General features: G+C 37.2%; 2 protein-coding genes across 3 annotated transcripts in view; one reads left to right on the forward strand and one right to left on the reverse strand.

Moving 5' to 3' along the window:
- DYM (dymeclin) overlaps positions 1–23683 on the reverse strand; it is a 340650-nt gene that overhangs the window by 195494 nt on the left and 121473 nt on the right. The window contains 3 exon segments of the mRNA XM_027576031.2: positions 12407–12532; positions 14355–14533; positions 18592–18774. Coding sequence (XP_027431832.2) covers positions 12407–12532; positions 14355–14533; positions 18592–18774 — 488 coding nt within the window.
- On the forward strand, positions 19485–21146 carry LOC118356248 (L-lactate dehydrogenase A chain-like). 2 transcript variants are annotated; one of them, XM_035723885.1, is made up of 2 exons: positions 19485–20267; positions 20537–21146. In XM_035723885.1, exons 1-2 carry the CDS (start codon positions 19581–19583, stop codon positions 20690–20692), a joined length of 843 nt encoding a protein of 280 aa, XP_035579778.1. In that variant the 5' UTR covers positions 19485–19580; the 3' UTR covers positions 20693–21146. The 2 variants fall into 2 exon arrangements, with proteins under 2 accessions (XP_035579778.1, XP_035579777.1); XM_035723884.1 differs by having other exon boundaries at positions 19485–21146.

Here is a 23683-nt window from a genome sequence, read left to right on the forward strand (position 1 = left end):
AAGACAGAAAAATAGGAAAAAGTGAAAATAGGAAAACTGAGGAGTCTCTTGAAAAGTAGAGCTGTCCGAACAACCACAGAAAACCTTCATACTTGTGTTCAGGAAAAAATAAGAACACAAATAAGTCAAGATCCAGAAGATCCGCACCACATTCTGCTCTGGCTACTGAGAGCAGGTAGCTCTGGTGCTCACCTCCAGGCCGCAGTAAGCAAGATCTGTTTTCTAGCTTAAGCTGGTGCAGTTCCACAGTAGATATGTAACATGGACATCAGAGAGAGACAAAAACTGGACAGTGCAGGTTTGTGAACTGAAAGACTAAATTGAAAAGTTCTCTCAGACAATAGCAATAAATAGGCAAAAAGACAAAGTATGAGAGAAAAGCAGAGACTTAATGTTTACTTGATAAAAGTTCCAGAAAGTATAGACTAGAAGGAAAACAGAAAAATTAGTAATAGGAGAAAGTTTTGTTGAGGAAAAGAAAAAGTTTCAACATTCTGAGGAGAAATAATGAAAAAAAGTAAAATTTATTCTGGTAAGACTTCTGAATTTACAGGATACAATAAAATCTTATTATGTTATCACCAAAAGAGAGACAAGCAAACTAACATTAGATTACTCATCCCAAGCATCTGTGTAACAAAAGAACAATGTCCATACATTTCTGAGGAATGGATTATGATTCTAGAATTCTATACCTAGAGAAACTACCACACAAGTATACAAACAAAGACATGGAAGTATGCCAAGAGTCAACATGAACTGCTCACGCACCACTAAAAACAAACCACCACACATGTATGTACTTAGCTGCCCATCCTCTCCACTGTGACGACAGTAAATGACAGATCAAGGAGTTCAAGAGAAGGAGAATAAGGACTACCAAACAAACCCCAAAAGCAACAACAAACCACAATCATAATCCATGAAATCAGAAAAATAAAATTAAGTCTAAATAATATGGTTGTACCTCAGTTCTTCTAAAAAATCATTAAAATAGACATTTCTCTGGTAAATCTGCCCACCAAAAAAGTCCAAATAATATGAGAAATGAGAAAGGGGGTATGGAAACAGACCAGAAGAATAAAAAAAAGTAAAGATGCAAGTGCAAACGAGTGCCCCCGCGATAGATTTTCACTCAGTTCAACTCTCTGGCAAGAGTCCCATGTCACCTAGTACCCCCCATTACAAATAACCCAACCCTGACCTGTTCTGCAGTCTCCGCTCATGCCAGAGGCTGGCATGCTGCAAATGCCCACTACATGGTAGCTGAATATTGTTTGTGAGGTAAAAAATGTAACATATAAGCATTCCCCTGTGTTCATAACTAAGGATGGCTGTCATCAAGTAGAAGAGATAACCTATGTGTAAAACAAATGACAGTTGAAAATATTCAAAATAATGGGTTTTGCCAGCTGAACCTTTATAAAGAAGTGAAGTGCTCAGTCCTGCTGACTTACCCTCTAAGGCACCAGTTCTCAAAATGTGGTCCTGGGACCCTGTAGGGGTCCCACAGACACTTGTGGAGAATTCTCAAGGCCAAAACTATTTTCCATGATAGTACCAAAACATTAGTTTCCACTCTCATTCTCTCATGAGTATATAGTTGAGTTTTTCAGGCGCTACGTAACATGGCTGATAGTGTAACAATTTTAATACAGAAGCAGACATGAGAATCTATCAGTCTTCTGTTAAGGCAATTTGTTAAAGAGATTTCTTAGTAAGAGAAGACTTCTTAACAAGAGAAGGAGAATAAGAGTCTTATTCTCCTTCTCTTGAATGGCAAAAATGTAAATGCCATTCTTCTTGCTAAATTTTTGTTTGGCAAAAAACAGTTATTTTTCATAAAAATATATTATTGATGTTAACATGTATTGGGTTTATTACAATAACTATTATTTCTAAATGACCTGATTATTTAACATCTCAGTTTTAATTTCAAATATGGTAAATGTACAGAACTAAAACCCACAGAAAAAAACTATTTGGTGTTCTCAATTATTTTTAAGTGTAAAGACCAAAAAGTTTTAGAACCAATGCTCTTAAGTCTCCAAGTAAATACTAACACAGGATACTCATTAGGCAACTTTACTAGTAAGAGAAGTCTCTGTCTTTTTAAAAGGTCACACAGGTGAGTATAGTTCAGTTTCTCCTCTCTCAGCTCCTTTATTTAGAAATAAATTATCGTAAGCCATCCTTATCTGAAACAGAGATCATTAGTTCTTAACATCTGCTTGTGTGTGTCAATTATATACCTGGATGGAAGAAATGTTTTGAATTAAAGCAGTCTTATTCATTTAACATTCAACAAATATTTAAATGGTATCCACATAGTAAACTTACAATGTTACTATAAAAATTAGAAATCCAATTTAGTCTTTACATAAAACTTTCTTTTCTTCCTGTGAAAAATGTATCATTGTTTAGAATTCTGGTTGTGTTTAAGAAAAATTATAAGTAACTAGTTATAAAGCTCACACAGCTTCCCATGGGATATCAATGCATAATGGGCAACATACAGAAAATTTTTCTTGGTAGCTACTGACCTATTTAGAACCTATTTAACTGGCTCTTACAAGAACAATTCCCCATTTCTTGTATTTGATACTCAAGACATACAGTTTAATAGTCATAGATTGGTATCCTGATTATACAATTTCATGGTCAACTAACTCAAATGATATGCAGGAGGAAACCCCTTAAGGAACTGAAAATGTCTTCCTTCTCAAAAAGGATACGAGAATTACTTGTTCTAGGTCTTTTCCTGAACTTTTGCCCCCCATATAGATACGGTTTTATTGAATGTATCTCTTCCAAATGTTTGTATGCTAGAGTACAGTAACATACTGTGTAATGTCAACTCTTTTAAAAAACCAAGTACGCATAGAAAGGCAAAGCATAATTAACCTCCATACTCCCACAACTGACATTAACTGTTAACCTTTCATTTTTTTAGATTATAAATCCCATTTTATTCCCCTAAAAAGGGGGTACACCATCAACCACTAATCAACCACTATCTTGAGTTTAGTATGTACCTTTCCAGTCCCTTTCAAATGCTTTATATGTACACACGCTCCCTCCAAAACCTAGGATTCCTCTGTGTATTTGCTAGTTTATAAAAACAATACCATGGTGTCTTGGGTTGAATAGTGTCCCCCAAAATTCATGTCCAAAACCTGTGAATGTGACCTTACTTGAAAACAGGGTCTTCATAAATATATAACCAAGAGGAGGTCATAGTAGGTTAGTATGGACCCTAAATCCACTATGACTGGTGTCCCTAGAAGAGGAGGGGAGACACAGAAACGGGCACCACGTGAGAGAAGGCCATGACAGAACAGAAGCTGCAAGCCAAGGACACACCAAGCACTGGCCGCCAGCAACTAAGAGCAAGACCTCTCTCCTAGGTCTTTCAGAGAAAGCGTGGCCCTGATGACACCCTGCTTTTGAACTCCTAATCGCCAGAACTGTGACAATTAATTTCCATTGTTTCTAGCCGTCCAGTTTGCAGTAATTAGTTATGGCAGCCCTAGGACACTAGCACACATAGGTATTTGCGTCTTATTTTTTTTTCACTCAATATGTTCTTGTAACCTCCCATGTTGATACATAGAAGAAAAGTAATATTTACCACGTACGCCAAATTCTGAGAGTACTAATCATTTCTTAAAATGAATACTTCTAGGGTAATTATTAAATAGCTGTTGCCCCAAGCCACTCCCCAAGGACCTCCTGGGGGTTCATCAATTAACGTACAGCAGACAATGAAGGACCATGGTTGATGCCATTCTTACTGGCTGATTTTGGTACTATACTAGTTAAATATCTGAATATCACCTCTACTTCATTCCATCTAAGCACTGAATAGTACTGTACCAATAGGCCACATTTTCTTGGGTCCACTCTTCTATTAATGGAAATTGGGGTTATTTCCAGTTTTTCCCCAAAACAATGTTACAACGTAGATCCTTACCCTTACTATCTAAAATCTCACTATAGGATGCTCAGAAACCAGGGACTCCTTACTCTCCATATTTTCATACTCTGAACGTTAATTATCTAGTCGGTCAGGAATCATATAAATTTTAAAAAGAAAAATAATCTGTAAAACACCCGTTTTAAGCCACCCATTTCTCAGTACTTAATGACTTCATAAGCAAGTCTCCAAGAGTTTGCAAGGGAGCAAAACTGCAAAGTCACTGAATAGGTCTTTTTTATAAAATAACTATAGGTTTGGGTCACTATTAACTAAAAAGCATAGAGCATCAGTGTTCATCACAGTGGCATGAGTCACAAGCAGGTATTTAACTTAAAATTAAATTTTAATAAAATTAAAAATTCAATTCCTCAGTCACACCAGCCACATTACAAGTGCTACCTTCTCAGACAGCACATTTAGAGATTTCTGTCATCACAGAAATTTCACAGAGGTTAAAGAGCCTGATATAAAGAACACCACTGTATCCACCACTGTTTTCTCAAATGTTAGTATTTTGCTTCTGATGTCCTGAACCCCCCAGCCATTCCTCACTCATCCTATTCTCTAACCTCTGGCAGCCTGAATTTGATACTTCATTACCATGCAGATTTTTGAGATTTATTATTATCAATACATGCAGCTCTGTTTCATTCATTCTAGCTGTTCTACAGTATTTCATTTATGTTATGCAGCTGTTTGCAATTTTGAACACTACAAACAATGCTACAATGAACATTCTTTCAAATGAGCTCTCCTGAACTCTGGAAAAGTTTTTCTTCGGACACAGCCAGGAAATGGAATTGCTGGGAGGTAGAGTATTTACTTCTGCAGGTTATTTGAGGAATGTAAAAAGCCAGATTCCTTTCAAAAGTGGTTCTGCTCATTTATATAGTATATGAGAGTCCTCTTTCTCTAGATCCTTACCAATTCTTAACAGAGCTTGTAATTTCTGCCAAACTCATGAGTACAAAATATTTCAGTTATTTTAATTAGCATGATCCTGACAAATCATCAGGTTGAACATCCTTTAAAAATGTTTGCTGGTCATTCAGGTTTTATATTCTGTTTTTCTATTACTTTGCCCATTTTTCTATTGAATACTTTGGTTTTTCTAACTGATTATGCTAATCTATCTTCCTATCTATGGCTTGTTTTCACTTTTTTTTAAAGATTTTATTTATTTATTTGACAGAGAGATAGAGAGAGAGCACAAGTAGGCAGAGCGGCAGGCAGAGGGGGAGGGAGAAGCAGGCTCTCTGCTGAGCAGGGAGCCAAGGGTATAGGGGCTGGATCCCAGGACCCCAGGATCATGACCTGAGCCGAAGCCAGCCACTTAACCAACTGAGCCACCCAGGCGCCCCTGTTTTCACCTTTATTAACCATGAAAGTTTTTCATTTTAATGTTGTCAATTTTATTGTTTTTATTCATGGTTTATACATTTTATGGTATGCTTAAGAAATCCCTATCCTGAGTTCATTAAAATATTATCCTTTAATTTCTCTTTGGAGATTTTAAAGTTCAGCTTTTTTTTTTAAGATTTTATTTATTTATTTATTTGACAGAGAGAGAGAGAGAGAGAGAGCGAGAGAGGGAACACAAGCAGGGGGAGCAGGAGAGGGAGAAGCAGGCTTCCTGCGGAGCAGGGAGCCCAACATGGGGCTCGATCCCAGGACCCTAGGATCACAACCTGAGCTGAAGGCAGACGCTTAATGACCGAGCCACCCAGGCGCCCCTAAAGTTCAGCTTTTTATATCTAGGCCTTATTAACACAAGTGGAATTTGTCTTTGTATGTGGGGCAAAATCACCTAATTTTACTTTTCCTATTAGATAAGCCAAGCTCTCAATCTCAGCACAATTTATCTACTACTTCTGTCATACATTTGTGTTGCCATACATGAGTTTGTAATTTCTGGACTCTCCAAATTCTTTTGTATTTATCTATTTTTTTATTCCACTGTTAATGAAACACATTTAATTACTAATGTTTTATAACTAGTCTTATCTGGTAAGATAACTCCACACTGCTTTTCTTCAAAAACTTTCTAGGCAAAATGTTCTTCCATATGATTTCAGGGACTGCAGGTGACCCTTGAGCAATGCAGAAGTTAGGGGTACCCAAACCCCTGCAGAGCCAAAAATCCATCCAAAAGTCAAACTTTTGACACCTGAAAAAATTTAGTGATAAGCCTACTAAGGAAGAGAAGATACATTTACAGTACTATATTTATTGAAAACATCCATGTATCAGTACAGCCACACAGTTCAAACCTATGTTGCTCAAAGGTCAACTGCAGGTGATCAAGTCTCACAAAAATCTTGAGATTTTGAACAGGATTGCATTCAACATAATGATTAATTTGAAAGTAAAATTAACAACTCTGTCACTGAGTCTTCCTATCCGTGAACATGGTATCTCTCTCCATTTATTAAGTCATATTTAGTATCTTTCATTTAGGTAATTTTTGCCATAAGAAATGTTGCACTTCCTGTTACACTGACTCCCAAGTTCACTGCAGTTTTATTGCCATTATGAATAGTATCTCTAGATCACATTTTTGAAGATTTATTTATTTATTTTGAGAAAGATCAGGGGTGGGGCGGGCAGAGAGGGAGAGAATCTCAAGCAGACCCCCTGCTGCACGTGGAGCCAGATGCAGGGCTCAATCTCATGACCCTGAGATCGCAACCTGAGCTGAAATCAAGAGTTGGACACCTAACTGACTGAGCCACCCAGGCACCTCTCTAGATCACATTTTTGAAGTGCTTTGTTACTGGTGTGTAGAAACTGTATTTGTTTTGTATATGGATCCTGGATTCAGAAGTTTTGCTCAACTTTCTTAACAGTTCTAGTATTAGTATCTTGAATTTCCTATGTAGTTAATAACATCTGTAAATACAGACATTTAGATTTCCTCTCTTTTCAAGTTTAAATGACCTGCTTAGAGTCCTGATACAATGCTGAAGAGGAGTGGTAATATAGAACATCCTCTTTGTTCTGACTTTCAAGAAAATATTTCTAAAATTCTCCAAACGAGTATAATGCTTTTAACTGTAGGTTTTTGTAGATACACTGTTAAGACAAGGAATTTCTTTTCTACCCTTATTTTATTGACAACTCTGTTTTATCATGAATTGGTGTTGAATTTTATCAAATCCTTTTTCTGTATCTATTGAGATGATTGTATGGGTTTTCTCTCTTAAATTAGTAAGTTACATTGAGAGATTTTCTAATATTAAACTACCCTTGCATTCTTGGAATATTATTATTGACACAGATATATTCTTTTTGCTACCTTGCTTTATTCCATTTTATGATATTAGATTTATAAACTTTATGATTACATTTATGCCACTTATTAAATTGTTGTCTCTCAAGATCCACCTGTAATTTTCCTTTATCAAATTTTGATAAAGTTGGCATCAAGATTATGCTGTCCTCATAAAATGAGTTGGAAAGATTTCCCTTTTTTCTACTCTCTAGATGAGCTTGTATAAGACTGGTGTTATTTCTTCCTTCAGTTTTCAGAAGAATTCATAGGTAAAATCAGCTGGGCCAACAATTTTCATTTAGGATGATTTTATATTCAAAGTCAGTTCCTTTAAAAGAAAACAGGACTATTTTGATTTTTTTTTTCTATTGTGAGCTTTGGTTAAGTTTTTTTCTGGGAGTGAAGGAAATTTGTCCATTTCACTCAACACTTAAATTTTATAGCATAAAATTACTCATAGTATCCTCTGAACATTTTTTAATAGCTGTAGGATCTGTCCTGATCTCCTACACATTCTCAGTAATAGACATTTGTAACTCTTTCTCTTCTTGATCATCTTTCTGGGGGTTTATCAATCTTATGAATTTTCATATATTTTGCTTATAGTAACAAAGCAGAAAGATTTAAAATCAAAGATCTAAGCTTCTACCTAAAAAAAAAAAATCTTGAAAAAAAAAAAGAAGTTAAAACTTCAAGTAAGAAGAAAGGAAATAAAAAGTAGGAATAAAATAGAAGAAAACAGAGAAAAGTCAATGGAATCCAAAGTTCGTCCTTTGAGGGGTGCCTGGGTGGCTCACTTGGTTAAGCACCTGACTCTTGGTTTTTGCTCAGGTCATGATCTCAGGGTCCTGGGATCAAGCCTTGCATCAGGCTCCCTGCTCAGCAGGGCGTCTGTTTGTCTCCCTCTCTCTCTGCCCCTCCTCCCACTTGTATGTTCACTCTCTCTCTAAAATAAATAAATCTTCAAGAAAAAAAAAAGTTGGTCCTTTCAAAAGAGGAAGGGAGGGAGGGAGGACAACCCTCTAGCCAGACAGAGGTAGAATAAGACAGAAATGATACATATTCCAACATTAAGAATAAGAGCAATAACATCTCTATGGCTAGTGCAAATATAAAAAGGTAAGGGAAAAAAACAGTAATAAGACAAAAACAAGAATAAGTATAAAAATTATGGACAACTTTACAGGAATAAATTCCATACCTTAGAAGAAATGTACCAATTCCTTGAAAGACACAAACTATCAAAGCTCATAACTTAACCAAATGTATATAAAAAGAGAATATATCATGGCTAAGTGCAATTTATCCCAGGAATGTAAGGTTTATTCAATATTCAAAACTTAATCAGTAATGCACTACTTTAACAGACTGGGAAAAAAATCCACGTGATTCAGCAAAAAAAAAAAGAAGCCTTACAACTCAGTAATAAAAGAAAAACCCAATTTTTAAAAAATATTTTATTTATTTACTTGACAGAGAGAGACACAGAGAGGGAACACAAGCAGGGCAAGTGGGAGAGGAAGAAGCGGGCTCCCTGACACAGGGCCCGATCCCAGGACCCTGGGATCATGACCCGAGCCGAAGGCAGACGCTCAACAACTGAGCCACCCAGGCACCCCAAAATCCCAATTTTTTAAAAAGAAAGTATGGCTATACAAAGTAAACACAGGGACATCCCTGTGGTAATGGAAATGTCTTGTATCTTGACTATGTCAATGCCAATGTCTTGGTTGTGATATTGTATTACTGTTTTGCAATTACAGTTGTCACTAAGGGAAACTAGGTAAAGGGTACATGAATTCTATTTTTCTCAAAACTACAATTAACTTGGGGCACCTGGGTGGCTCAGTTGGTTAAAAGTCTGCCTTCGGCTCAGGTCATGATCGCAGGGTCCTGGGATGGAGCCCCACGTCCTGCATCCGCCTTCCTGCTCAACAGGGAGTCTGCTTCTCCCTTTGCCCCTACACACCACTTGTGCGCACTCTCTCAAATAAATTTAAAAAATCTTTAAAAAAAATTACAATGAACTTTCTAAAGTATAATTTTTTAAAATAGGGAAAATTTGGAAAGATACTTCACAAAAGACAATATATAAGCACATGAAAAGTACATGAAAAAATGCTGATCATCATTGGGTATGAGGAAATGCAACTTCAAGCCAAAATGAGATACCAGAATCTATTTCATGGACAATTAGATCCACAGCTAATAATTCCACGTAGAGAACTTTGGTAGAAACATTTACTTACTCATATTTACTATTACATATGAAAAGGAAAAGAATAAAAATAAACAAAGGTCAACAAGAAAGTCAAATTCTAGAGGGGAAAAAAAAAAAGATTTAAATACCTGAATTTGAAACGTCATCTGGAATACCCTGAAGTCCTTATGGAACTGCGCCTGAATATGAACAAACCTAATGTCTTCCCTATCTTACCATCACCATTTTGGCAGTCAGTAAAGTTTATAGTCAGTGAAGTTTAATTTTAAAGTCAGTAAAGTTTAATTTTAATGCAAACTCCTATGCTAACTTTAATTACCAAATATAATACTTTTTTGTAAAGTATAGAAAGCAATATAATAAAAAGTGTAGCCATCCTTGAATTTTGTCAAATCTTAACATATTTTGTCATATTTGCTTCAAAGTTCTTTTTGGTGACTTCTTGTTTTATTTTGTTTTCCATGCTGTTGAAGCAAATACAACATTACAGACATAGGTGAAGACCCGCTGTGTACCCTTCCCCATTTTCATTCCCCTTTCTTACTCTCCAGATGTTGGACTCTGCATCCTCTAAACATTTTCAATATTATCAACAATGATGTTGGATGACCATTAATAAGCATGTACTCTCTGTGCAAAAGTACAAGTCTTCCTATACAACCTTGGAGTGGAACTGCGAACTTATGGTGAGACACAACTTCAGTTTTATTACTGTCTCTTCAAGCTAAACACACACCTGCCCTTGACCCAGCAATTCTACCCTAGGTGTACACTCAAGAGAATGAGTGCATATGTCCGCTGACGTACAAGTGTAAAAATGAGCACAGCAGTCTTAACAAACATAGTCCCAAACTGGGAAAAAAAGCAAGTATCTACCACCAAGACAATGGATAAATATACTGTGGCATACTCATACAGTGGAATAGCACCGAGCAATACAGAAGAACCAACCAATGATGCAATAACACAGGTAAATCTCAACAACACTATGTGAGTGAAAGTCAGAATAATGGTTCACTGACTGGCGGTGGGGTACTGGCCAGGAAAAGGCATTTCTGTTATGTTTGCGAAATGTTCAGTAACTTGATCTGGGTGGTAATAACACAGGTAGATACGTACATCAAAACTCCTAAGTTATACCTTCAAAATTTGTGCACATTTTATACTTCAATTTAAATGTTTTTAAAAATTATATTGGTTTTTGTTTCTTATTAAAGATAAATGCTATAAAAATGAGAAAAATCAGTACTAATATTTTCTCTCTGGTGGTACTTTGCTAAACACAAGAATTAGGAAATTTGTATGTTTTATCTTCTTTCTACAGTGTCAAGGTTCCCTAAATCTTAGTTGAAATGATGGTCACACCATATAAGAGACCAAAAAAGTCTTAATGGAACATCATCAGAGAAGAGTAAACATGCCACAAAAACCCTATTGAAGATAACAAAAAAAAAGTGTTTGTATCCTCTGAAGAGTGAAAGCCCTAGCCCCTTCTTCCGCTAGACACCCCCCAGCAGGAACACTGGATGAGCCCCCTCTGAGAAACTGATCAGCCCAAAAGAAAAGGCCTACAGAGAGCAGAGTACCCAGAGAAAGAGATCATGTAGAGCAAGTTAAAATCAAGTAAGTCCTGTCCACACACAGAACTTACAATCAACTTTTTAGTGCCTTACTTCTAAATAAAACATCGATCACCAAACTTTTGAGTTAAGCCTCCAACATGGCCGAAGACAGAAGCCAAAGAAGAAAATGAAACTAAGAAGATGTGCAATGTATTTTAATATATTTAGAGGGAATTCTCAGTTCTGTTGAAGTATGGGGGCTGAATTAGTGACTGGTACATGAATAAAAAAACTGGGCAATCATGTGCTACAGAAAAACCAAAACATGAACAAGAAAGGAAGTGCAATTATCATACATTACATAGCTGAGCTAAGAATACTAGTTAATCATAATCATGAAAAAGCTGAGTTCTCAAGCTGAAAATGGTAATAAAATGGAAGGAGGGGAAAAGTCTACATGTGGAAAGGGGGCTGGGAACCCAAGGAAACAGGCATGTGCAGGAAGGAGAGCTAATTATGACTTATTTTCCATTTTAGGAAGAGGATAGTTAATATCTAAATCTGGAAAATCAAGAAATAACAAAACAAGCATGTTATTTAGAAACATGGACAGAGTTAATAGCATTGGTCTTTGGGGAGTGGGAATCAGGTGCAGGATAGACATAGGATGTATTATGTTGCACTAAAACCTAGTACTTTTATAAAAGTGTTAAAACAATGTGTACATGTGTTGGGGTGCCTGGCTGGCTCAGTCAGTGGAGCATGTGACTCCTGATATCAGGGTTGTAAGTTTGAGCCCCACATCGGGTGTAGAGATTACTTAAAAATAAAATATTTAAAAAAAAAAAACACCCAAAAACAAAACTATATACATGTGTTACTTTGACATAAAGAAAATACAAAGAGGAAGATAAAAATCAGTGTGGGGTTGGAACTCACCCACAAGACTAAAATTGAAAGAGTTAAATTATGTTACATCGTTTTCAAAAACATAAAACAATTTCTCAGGCTTCTTCTCTTTATTCCCTATTCCTTCACTTACTCTGTATACAATAGGCAAACTTGTGGGACAATTTCTGCCACAACTAAAAAAGGGGAATGAAACAGAGAGGAAAAATGAACTCAGTGGCAGCAGAAACATTTGCCTCAATTACTGAAGAAACCATTTTGACAGAGTCTTTAACAGTGGCTAATAGTCATTCAGAAAAAAAGCACTTCATAAGTCAGAAGACAGACACACCATTTTCTAAGTCAGGTTCTTGTGTTCTACCAGAAGGAAAAGAAGGAAGAAATGCTAAGGCTGCAGTAAATCCTGCAGAGGGACCTGACTATTCTATAACCCTGAGACTCTAAGCAAAGTAATGGTAACTTACCACTTCATGAATGGATCTATTAAAGCCATCGTCTTCTGTAAGGATCAATAATATTATAAGGGCCATATACACATGGTGTGAATTTCTTTCTTCGACATGATACAGAATCTCAAGAATTGGTAAAACCTATCAAATAGAAATTTTAATTTACTATTTCAATTACTTTATTATAAGATCAATGTTTTCAATCTTTATGCTTTTATTATGCACTCTGTTTTAATTTCATAGTTATAGGTTTCTTTAAAGGAAAAAGAAAACCACACAAAACCAGCATATGCCTGAAGGTACTTTCCCCATGTATAGCTCAGACACCAGAAGGGAAAACAATCACCCCGTATGAAGGTCTGCCACCACGTAAAAATGGGTCTGCAGAGACCGTTTAGGCCAACATGTGACACTGAGTAGAAGCAGGTCTGCCTCCCGCCTTGCAGGAATTTATACACAAGAAGGTATTCTTACAAACACTAATGTGTCAAATATTACCTTAATAGGAAAGATTGTAGAATAAAATTATTAACAAAATCAAAATCAGATCAGCACAGTAAATTTCCTACCAATAACACATTTTCTAATCATAGTCTCAATATTATAGAATAAAGGCAAAAAGACAGATAAGGACATCAGTTGAGACATTATCAAAGTAATCTATATGAGAAATTAAAAACAAAAATAAGCATATAACCCTCCACCCCACTCCAAAAAAACCCCAAAACAAAACCTTTTAAATTTTTACTGGTGTTATGTCATCACATACCGATGACTGTTCTCTGCATATTCTTATGTACCAACATACTTAACCATGGAACTTTCTAGAACAGGTGGTGTCATGGGCTTTCTGCTTACTGCCATCATTTCCCCTAGGACACATCATGCTCAGAACTGTCTCTGCTTATTCTCACTCACCCCTCAGTAAACAAGCCATCTCCAAGTTTTTACTCACATGAGCAGTACACTGTTACATCCAATTTTACTATTTAAAATAACCAATGTTTTCCACATATAGCTGTGTGCAGACAGGTTCATGCATCATGTTTTTTGTCCTTAGAGTCACTTTGACATAGAACGTACTCTTCAAATGAATTCTAACATTCCATGTTAACTCAATATTTTATCTTTAACACTGACAAAATGGCCACCAAATCCTGGTGAATCCTGCAGTCAACCTGTAAAAACTGGTACAGAGGGAACGTTCCTATTGCCACCAGCAAGCTGCTGCCTATTTCAGGGATGTTCACAATTCTATTAATGTATAAATAACCCACAGGTATCTCTATAGTATGTATTTCAATTATAATATTAACACCTTGGTGAGGTAAGGTTACTTTTCCACTCATAGAAACATTTTTGTTTACACATTAGTCACAAATGGAAATCCATGATTTCCTACAGGAGTTTTTCACTCACATAATAAAGGATAGTGTGTATGCAAGCTGCTGTCTGGCACAGGTACCCTAAAATAACTCTAACACTCCCAGAATTGAGTTCAGTCAGACCTCAAGCCTAAGCCTGCCGAAGGGATGCAACGCGTGGGAAACTGAGCTTAGCCATGTTCGTCAGGAACTTGCTGCAACTGGGACTACAGACTACAGGAACTTGATGGGTGGACACAGCATCTGAAAAGAACCACAAGGGTATAAATATCTTGAGAATGGCGCGCGGTGCTTCTTGAAGGACTCCATCAGGCTAGATCCTGGGCAGGGTAAGACCCGAAGGACAGGGAAGCTGGTCGCGCTGCTGTGCTCTCTGCTCTGTGGCAACATCAGCACGGGCGCTGTCTCCCACACTGCAAACCTCACACCTCTGTCTGTGCCTGGTGGCAGCTCCCCGTCAACCTCTCAAGCATCACCTTTGCAACCAGCCAAACATACTTACCCCTCCTGAGAAAAGAAACGGCTCTTCAAAAGATTAAACAATACAAAAAGCATGAAATGTGTAGTTTGATACTTACAAGATTTTCCATATCTGTGCGAGCCAACATGTACGTTCTAACATTACTATTCTGATGGAGCAACGTGTACAAGAGGAGAGTTGCTTGGTCAGATGTCTGCTGTTCACAAAGAGCTGTGTACAGACTGTTGAAGTTAATCTGGAAAGTGTGTGGAATTGATGAGGGGAAAGGACTGCTATCTGGAACACACAAACCACAAAATTTTTAAAATACTATGTCAGTATTTTCTGGACTGGGCCTTCTGTAAATAATAAGAACACAATGTGTACAATTCAATTCCCATTAACTTTGTATGTCACTACATTTCAGGTTCAAAATTTCAATTTATATTTTAAGTTTTACTTAAAGAACTAAACTAATGTAAAGCATGGTGACTAGAGTTGATCACACTACTATGTAACTGAAATTTGCCGAGACAGTAGAACTGAAATGTTCTTGCCAAAGGAAAAAAAAAAAAAAACTGGGACAGTTTATTTCTCTGTACTATCTAAACCAAGGCTTTCCAATGATTATAAATCTATGTGCAAATACCACTTGAGAGTAACGTTTTATCTTTAAAAAGCCAAATATAAAAAAGCAACTAAACTAAGTCACATACTTCGACTTTATTATGATTTTTGCATTAATATAGCTGAATGAAGCTGGTTTTAAGAACATAGGAGCTTATATAAACAGAACTACAGACCCAGGCCAAAAGTGCTCTAGCAGATATAAACATGACGTCTTACATGTTCTGTTACCAAAACTAAATGACCACCAATCCTAAATAAAAAATACTGAGACAAAGAATACAAAAGTTTCTACATAAAACAGAAAATCCTCTTGTAAGGGTTAAAAAGAAAAAAGGACTTCAAGCTGAGTTAATTTTTTTCAAATGAATAACTATGGCTCATTCACCAATGTCACTAATCCATTTATGAAGAAAATAGCTAGGATAACATCATATCATTTAGCTAGTTTTATTTTTTTAATTCTTATTTTTATTATTTATTTAGTTAGTTAAGTAAACTCCACCCTCAACGTGGGGCTCAAACTCACAACCCTGAGATCAAGAGTTGCACACTCCACTGAATGAGCCAGCCAGGTGCCCCTAGCTAGTTTTAAAGTATTATCAGCATCAGTTATGTTCAGCATTAGCTTCCACAGTAGGATACATCAAATCTCAAACAACTACTGGAAAATGTATATAATTTCTTGGTAAACCTTTTTTCAAAATAGAGTCACTAGCATGATGAAAATCATAAATCACAGCCCATGTGGGAAAATTCCTGATATTGCAAAACTGACAGTGCCCCTTTCCTACCAATTAACTGAACTTGCTTAGACACTGAAGCCAGCAAAGTTAGCAAGCCAAAAAGGAGGGAAAGACAGGTCAACAGACTTGGAGAAAAGTATAATCTTATCAGATAAAACAACGGAACATGACAGCACAACGAGTTGATATTTTAATATCTTTAATATCTTAAAAAGAACCAAGATTAAAAAAAAAAAGAACCACTAGCAAAAAAAAAATAAAAATAAAATTTTAAAAGCACTGCTTTAGGGCGCCTGGGTGGCTCAGTTGGTTGGGTGACTGCCTTCGGCTCAGGTCATGATCCTGGAGTCCCTGGATTGAGTCCCGCATCGGGCTCCCTGCTCAGCAGGGAGTCTGCTTCTCCCTCTGACCCTCCCCCCTCTCATGTGCTTTCTCTCTCTCATTCTCTCTCTCTCTCTCAAATAAATAAATCTTTAAAAAATAATAAAAAATAAAAGCACTGCTTTAGCATCTCTAAAAGCTTTACTCTTATGGAAAAGAAATGTGTGTCAACACAATCTCTGATAGCACAGTCCCATACCTCTCAGATTCTTCTCAACTATACATTTGTGAGAATTATCTTAAAAAGTCTTCAATTTTACTACAAAGTGCCCTCACTTTTCCTCCTACATTTAAAATGTAGGTTATCTTGGGGCACCTGGGTAGCTCAGTCGTTGGGTGTCTGCCTTCGGCTCAGGTCATGATCCCGGGGTCCTGGGATCGAGCCCTGCACTGGGCTCCCTGCTCAGCGGGGAGCCTGCTTCTCCCTCTCCTACTCCCCCTGCTTGTTTTCCCTCTCTCGCTGTCTCTCTCTCTCTGTCAAATAAATAAATAAAATCTTTAAAAAAAACCCCACCAAAATAAGAAAATAAAATACAGGTTATTTTTTCAATCCTAACACTGTATTTTTGACGGTTCTAAAAATAATTGTTTTATGTGACTTATTTTTGCAAAGGATGGTGAAAGGAAGCATTGCATGTAATCTGTGAGTGCAAAAAGGATTACAGCATCTACAGAACACTCGGTGGAAGAAGATTCTGGAAGCGAAGTAACGTGTTCACCCAGCTGTATTATACACGGCTGCAAATGGAGTATGTGTGTTGTGTGTATCCATAACATTTAAACATTACTAGCTAAGAAGTCCTATGAACTAGTTATTATACTGACAGCTTTATATGTATTAGCCCTTATTTTAATGCATACAATGATCATGTCATAATTTTGATCAGTTTCACAAAGGATGAAATAAAGGCTTGGAGAGATTTAACTTTGCCAAGATCAGCCTCTGTTGGCATCACTACATTATACTGCTTCTTAAAATTATAGCAATAATATAGTGACTCTGTACTATGATAAAAACCCACTTAATTTTTTATAAGAACACTGTGAAGTAGAGATTCTAACCCCTGCTTTATAGATAAAAACACTGGTCTTTAAAGAATAAAAACTGGGATATGAACCCAAGGCAGTCTAACCCTAAAGTCAATGTTCAGAATCATTGCACCCAACAATCCACCAAAAAGATGGCTATCCCAAAAAGGTTCAACCCTACCTAGTAACATCCGGCCTGAGCATCAAAAGTGACAATAAATACCATATACGGAACATCAGGCTGTGTTGTAAGATGTGAGCTAATCATTCTAAAACCTTACCTTGCGTGGTACTTATACAAATTCTATTAAGGTGATGTTATCCCCATTTTATAGACAAAGCGAGGGAGGCCTGATGTTAAGCAAACTGGAGGAGGCCTCACAGCTCTGAAGTGACAGAAGTGTGGTGTAAACTTAGGTCTGCTTGACTCCACAACTTGCTTTCTTAACCAGTAAGTCACAATGGAATAGTAATGGGAACAGGAAAGTACTCTCAGATACATGAGTTTTCACTTTTTATCTATCAAATGTTAGAGACTCCCTATTATTGTTTTCCCCTACAAATAATAATACCAGGGTTGGCAAAGGTACCCCCAACTGGCATACTCACGCACTATTAAGAAACACGCATAAGAACTCTGGAAAGGAACATGGCAACACGTATCAGAAGCCTTAGAAATGCTCCTATCCAGTAACTTCACTTCTTACACATCTTAAGTATACTAGCATGCCATAAATCTTGAAAATCTAGCTACCGTATTAATTTGGCCTACAGAGTATAATCCTTTTTTTTTTTTTTAATGGGGTATAATCTTTTGATTAGAGATTATTCTTTCAACATGGAACTAACTACTCAAGCTCTACTTCAGGGCAAGTTAGAGCCCACAGACAAGCCCATCACCTATTTTGGAAATAAGTTTTAGTGGAAACCAGCAATGCCATGTCCTTATTATTTATGCCTGCTTTTGCACCAGGGGCAGAGGTAAGAGGTAGTGACAGACAACACAGGACCCCACAAAGCCATCTGCCCCTTTGCAGAAAAAGTTTGCTGAGTTCTAATTTTTAGTTCTATAAAACTCTAATTGGAATACAGACTTCAAATGAAAAACTTCAAACCACCTATCATTTGGAGTTTTCTGGTTAATTCCTATCCCTAATAGATAGGACAGGCTGATCTAAATTAAGCAAACACTGGCTTCGTTATCTCTAGATAAAAATGTAAATTTAAATGGATATAAAGAACCACAGCTCTCATCTAAGATTCATTTGACCTTCCTGTGAATACAGACAGAGGAGTCTAAGTTTTTCCTCATCTTTAACGAATAGGAAAATATACAATTGAGAATCATTTCCACAACTATAAAACAATAAACAATATGGATAAGCAATACCCTCTTTCCTCATTAGAAAGATATTCAGGGGCGCCTGGGTGGCTCAATTGGTTGAGCACCTGACTCTTGATTTCAGCTCAGGTCTTGATCTCAAGGTTGTGAGTTCGAGCCCCGTGTTAGGCTCCACGATAAGTGTGGAGAAGGGAGGGAGGGAGGGCGGGCATGAACAAAGTACCACAAACCTTGTGTATTCTTAAAGGACATAATGGCTTGTCTGTAGGGGTTTGGTGCATCTGCAGCATCAGTCAGGTTGGCCAGCACCAGCAGAAGCAGGAGACTCTGGTTGGCCAGAGGGGAAGAAAGTTCTGGAGAGGCAGCTGCTTTGCTGCCCACGCCACCCAGGGTGAAGACAGTCCAGAGGCCAGCTTGAGAAGAAAACACACAGTTACGATGTGCTGGGACTAGTAAGATGGATATACATATTTCTGTACGATATTCTATACTTTTTAATAACACTCTTTTCAATTATTAAAGTAAACAAGTTCATTACTTGAAAATTCTCATATTGCCAAAGGATATAAAATTTTTTAAGACTACCACTCCCTACTCCCATAATTCCACTTCTCCTCCCCATAGATAACCACTATTAAGTTTCCTGTATCTTTCTAGATTTTTTTAATATATCAAAACATCTACATAATTATAACAACATTTCATGTACAATTTTATACCAATATATTTGAAAACATAAGCAAAATACTAAAATATCTAGGAAGATACAAAATGTCAAAATTGGCCAAAGACAAAAATCTGAATGGACAAATTCCCTTAAAAGAGTGGGAAATGGAGTCAAAGAGCTAGCAAATCAAGTCCAGATGTTTTATAAGTAAGTCTACCGAGCCCGCCCAGTACAAACAATTCCCATATTATATAAATAGCTCCAAAGTACAAAACAAGAGGCATATTTACACAACTCATTTGACAAAGCCTGAAAAATCTCCCTGATATAGAAACTGAATAGCAACTGCATTTAAAACAAGAGGGAGAAATGCAAAGAGATTTTTAGATAGACTCAAACAAAAGCAGATGAAATCTTACAGAAAAATTTGTTAAAAGAACAAATGCACCAGGTGTCGGAGCCGCTGCCGCCGAGTCCGGATTCAACCTCGCGCGCCGCTGACGGCCGCCCGCCCGACGTGCACTCCCGATTCCTTTTGGTTCTACGTCCAAAATGGCAACTCTCAAAGATCAGCTGATTCAGAATCTTCTTAAGGAAGAACATACCCCCCAGAATAAGATCACAGTTGTTGGGGTTGGTGCTGTTGGCATGGCTTGTGCCATCAGTATCTTAATGAAGGACTTGGCAGATGAACTTGCTCTTGTTGATGTCATGGAAGACAAACTCAAGGGAGAGATGATGGATCTCCAGCACGGCAGCCTTTTCCTTAGAACACCAAAAATTGTCTCTGGCAAAGATTATAATGTGACTGCAAACTCCAAGCTGGTTATTATCACAGCTGGGGCACGTCAACAAGAGGGAGAAAGCCGTCTTAATTTGGTCCAGCGTAATGTGAACATTTTTAAGTTCATCATTCCTAATATCGTAAAATATAGCCCAAACTGCAAGTTGCTTGTCGTTTCCAATCCAGTGGATATCTTGACCTATGTGGCTTGGAAGATAAGTGGCTTTCCCAAAAACCGTGTTATTGGAAGTGGTTGCAATCTGGATTCAGCCCGGTTCCGTTACCTAATGGGGGAAAGACTGGGAGTTCACGCATTAAGCTGTCACGGGTGGGTCCTTGGGGAGCATGGAGACTCCAGTGTGCCTGTATGGAGTGGAGTGAACATTGCTGGTGTCTCTCTGAAGAATCTGCACCCTGACTTAGGCACTGATGCAGATAAGGAACAGTGGAAAGAGGTTCACAAACAGGTGGTTGACAGTGCCTATGAGGTGATCAAACTGAAAGGCTACACCTCCTGGGCCATTAGACTGTCTGTGGCAGATCTGGCCGAAAGTATAATGAAGAATCTTAGGCGGGTGCATCCAATTTCCACCATGATTAAGGGTCTCTATGGAATTAAAGATGATGTCTTCCTTAGTGTCCCTTGCATCTTGGGACAGAATGGAATTTCAGATGTTGTGAAGGTGACTCTGACTTCTGAGGAGGAGGCCCGTTTGAAGAAGAGTGCAGATACACTTTGGGGGATCCAAAAGGAGCTGCAGTTTTAAAGTTTTCTAATGTACCACTTCACTGTCTAGACTATAGCAGGATTTTAGTTGGAGGTTGTGTATATTGTCCTTATTATCTGATCTGTTACTCAAGTAATATTAAAATGGCCTAAGAAAAAAGTCAGTTTCCTAAAGTTCCAAATAGGAATGGTTCACCAAACCCTGCAGCTATATCCTGGTACTGGATGATACCTGTCTTTGTAGCCCTAAATTGGTTAACGTAAGTTAGCCCCACCGTCTCAGAGGCTCCACTGCCACAACTGAGGTTGCTCTGCACACCAGATGTGTGTTTACTGTGTGTTCTGTCACTTCGGGTTCCTTCCCTCAACACCCGACATGCCTAGTCCATCTTTTCCAGTCAGTCACGTTCTGGGATCCAATGTATAAATTCAATATTGAGTGTATTGTGCATAACTGTCCTAAAGGATCTTACTTTGTGTACCATGTATGTCAGAATATAGTGTACATGGCCATATAATGTAAAAAGACAATGCAGCCAACTAAGTGTCATACCAACTAAAATACCAAATAAATTTTGAACGGTGAAAAAAAAAAAAAAAAAAAAAAGAACAAATGCACCATGATCATGAAAGTTTTGTCTCTGAAATGCAAGAATTGTTCATCATTCTAGAAATGTATTGATACACAGGCATACCTCAGAGAGATTGCAGTTTGGTTCCAGACTACTGCAATAAAGCGAATAGTATTGTGATAAAGTAAATCAAATGAGTTTTTTGGTTTCCCACTGCATATAAGAGTTATGTTTACACTATACTGTAGTGTATTAAGTGTGAAAAATAGCATTATGTCTAAAAAACCAATGTACATACCTTAATTAAGAAATACTTCATTGTTAAAAAATGCTAACCATCATCTGAGCTTTCTGCTACTAGTTCTAATAACTGATCACAGATCACCATGACAAATATAACATTAATGAAGAAATTTGAAATATTGTGAGAATTACCAAAATGTGACATAGAGATACAAAGTGAGCAAATGTGGTTAGAAAAATGGGGCAATTAGGCTTGCTCGATGCAGGGTTGTCACAAACCTTAAAAAAAAAAAAAGGCAGCAGTATGTGCAAAGTACAATCAAACAAAACACAGTAAAATGAGGTATGCCTGTATTTCTAGTCAGTTTAAAATGATGGAGGGAGAGATGATCTGGCCAATTTTTAAAATTAAACTTAAAACCTATTAAGAATTCTTACAAGCTAGAAAAGTAAAGTAACCTCTTTCAAGTCTAAAACCTATCGAAATCCACAGTGGTCACACACTGGAAGAACTCCCATCAATATCACCAACATCACCACCATACTACTGGTGCTCCAAGCAAAAGCGTTAAGGCAAGGGGGAAAAAAACAGACCTCCTCCCCAACCCCCCAAAAAGGAAAAATATTTCATTATTTGCAAGCAACCTGATTGTACACTGTCCAACAGAGTAGCCACTAGCCACCAGCCACTGTGGGAACTGGGCACCTGAAATGTGGTTAGCCCCAAATGCATTTTGCTGTAAGTATAAAATACTGAATTCTGAAGACTTAATACAAAAGTAAAAATTTCACACTAATTTTTTTTAATATTGATTCCATGTTGATATAATATTTTGGACATATTACATTAAAGAGTATTGTTAAAATAAACTTCAGCTGTTTCTTTTTACTTTTTTAATACAACTACTAGAAAATTATAATTTACATATGTGGTTTGCATCTAGGCTCACATTTTTATCAGACAGAGCTTCCCTACGACATCAAGAGAATTAATACACACTATTAGAACTAATAGGCTTTGGTACAGTTCTACAACTAAAAAATCAACATACAAAAAAGTCAAAAACCCACCTACACAGAAGCAATAAATAACTACAAAGTCCAATCACTATAGCAACAAACCCAATAAACTCTTTAAGAATCAACACAAAAGAAATATGTAAGACCTTCAGGCAGACAACCACAGACCTTGAGACTGAAGGCCATATAAGATCTGAATTAATATATAGATACAACATATTTCTGGACAAAAAGGCAATACCACAAGGGGACCTGGGTGGTACAGTCAGTTAAGCGACTGACTGTTTTAGCCCAGGTCGCGATCTCAGGGTCATGAGACCAAGTCCCATTGTTGGGCTCCATGCTCAGCGTGGAGTCGGCTTGAGATTCTCTCTCCCTCTCCCTCTGCCCCGCCCATTCATGCTTCTCTCTAAAATAAATAAATAAATCTTAAAAAAAAAAGGCAATACTGCAAAACTGCCCCTCAGTGAATCTAAAATGCAATACAACCACTATCAAAATGCCAAGAGGAATTAATGCAATTTTTTGTAATACAAACAAATAAAGTATTGCTGGATATAAAAATACATAGGAAACAGTTGTTGGTTTTTTTTTTTTTTTTTAAGATTTTATTTATTTATTTGACAGAGAGAAGAGAGACAGCAAGAGAGGGAACACAAGCAGGGGGAGTGGGAGAAGGGGAAGCAGGCTTCCCACTGAGCAGGGAGCCCGATACGGGGCTTGATCCCAGGACCCTGGGATCATGACCCAAGCCGAAGGTAGACACCGAATGACTGAGCCACCCAGGCACCCCGGAAACAGTTTTTAAGAAGGACTAACCTGGGGAGGAATGTTCCTGGTTAAACAGCAAGACTTTTATAAAGATGAAGTCATTTAAAAGTGTGATACTGGCAGCAGACAAATTAGCTTGATGGACCAGAAATGAGTTCAAGTTCAGAAACAGAACCACATATATTTGAGAATTAACCTTATGATACAGGTAGTATTCCAAATCAGTGAGAAAAACACAAAATTCTAGAAATGCCTCCGGGACAAGAGAATTTAGTCATTTCCCCAATATTTAATTATAAAAGTATCTGTATAAACCTTGAGTTGAGAAAGCCTTTTTCTTATATAAAAAAACAAAATTCAAGAAGATAAAAAGAACAGTAAGTTGACTACTTAAAATATTAAATACTTAGATGTGATTAAATACGTCCTAAACAAGTAAGAGAAAAGAAGTATCTGCAACATACAAAACAGAAAAAGATATTTATTTTAAAAAGAGACCTCCTGTAAATCAGTAAAGAAAGCCAACAATCCAAAATAA

Source organism: Zalophus californianus, chromosome 14 (genome assembly GCF_009762305.2).
Source record: "Zalophus californianus isolate mZalCal1 chromosome 14, mZalCal1.pri.v2, whole genome shotgun sequence".
In the NCBI taxonomy this organism is placed as follows: Eukaryota; Metazoa; Chordata; class Mammalia; order Carnivora; family Otariidae; genus Zalophus; species Zalophus californianus.

Coding starts and splice junctions, on each gene's coding strand:
- LOC118356248 (XM_035723884.1), top strand. CDS start 19,581: ATGGCAACTCTCAAAGATCAGCTGATTCAGAATCTTCTTAAGGAAGAA.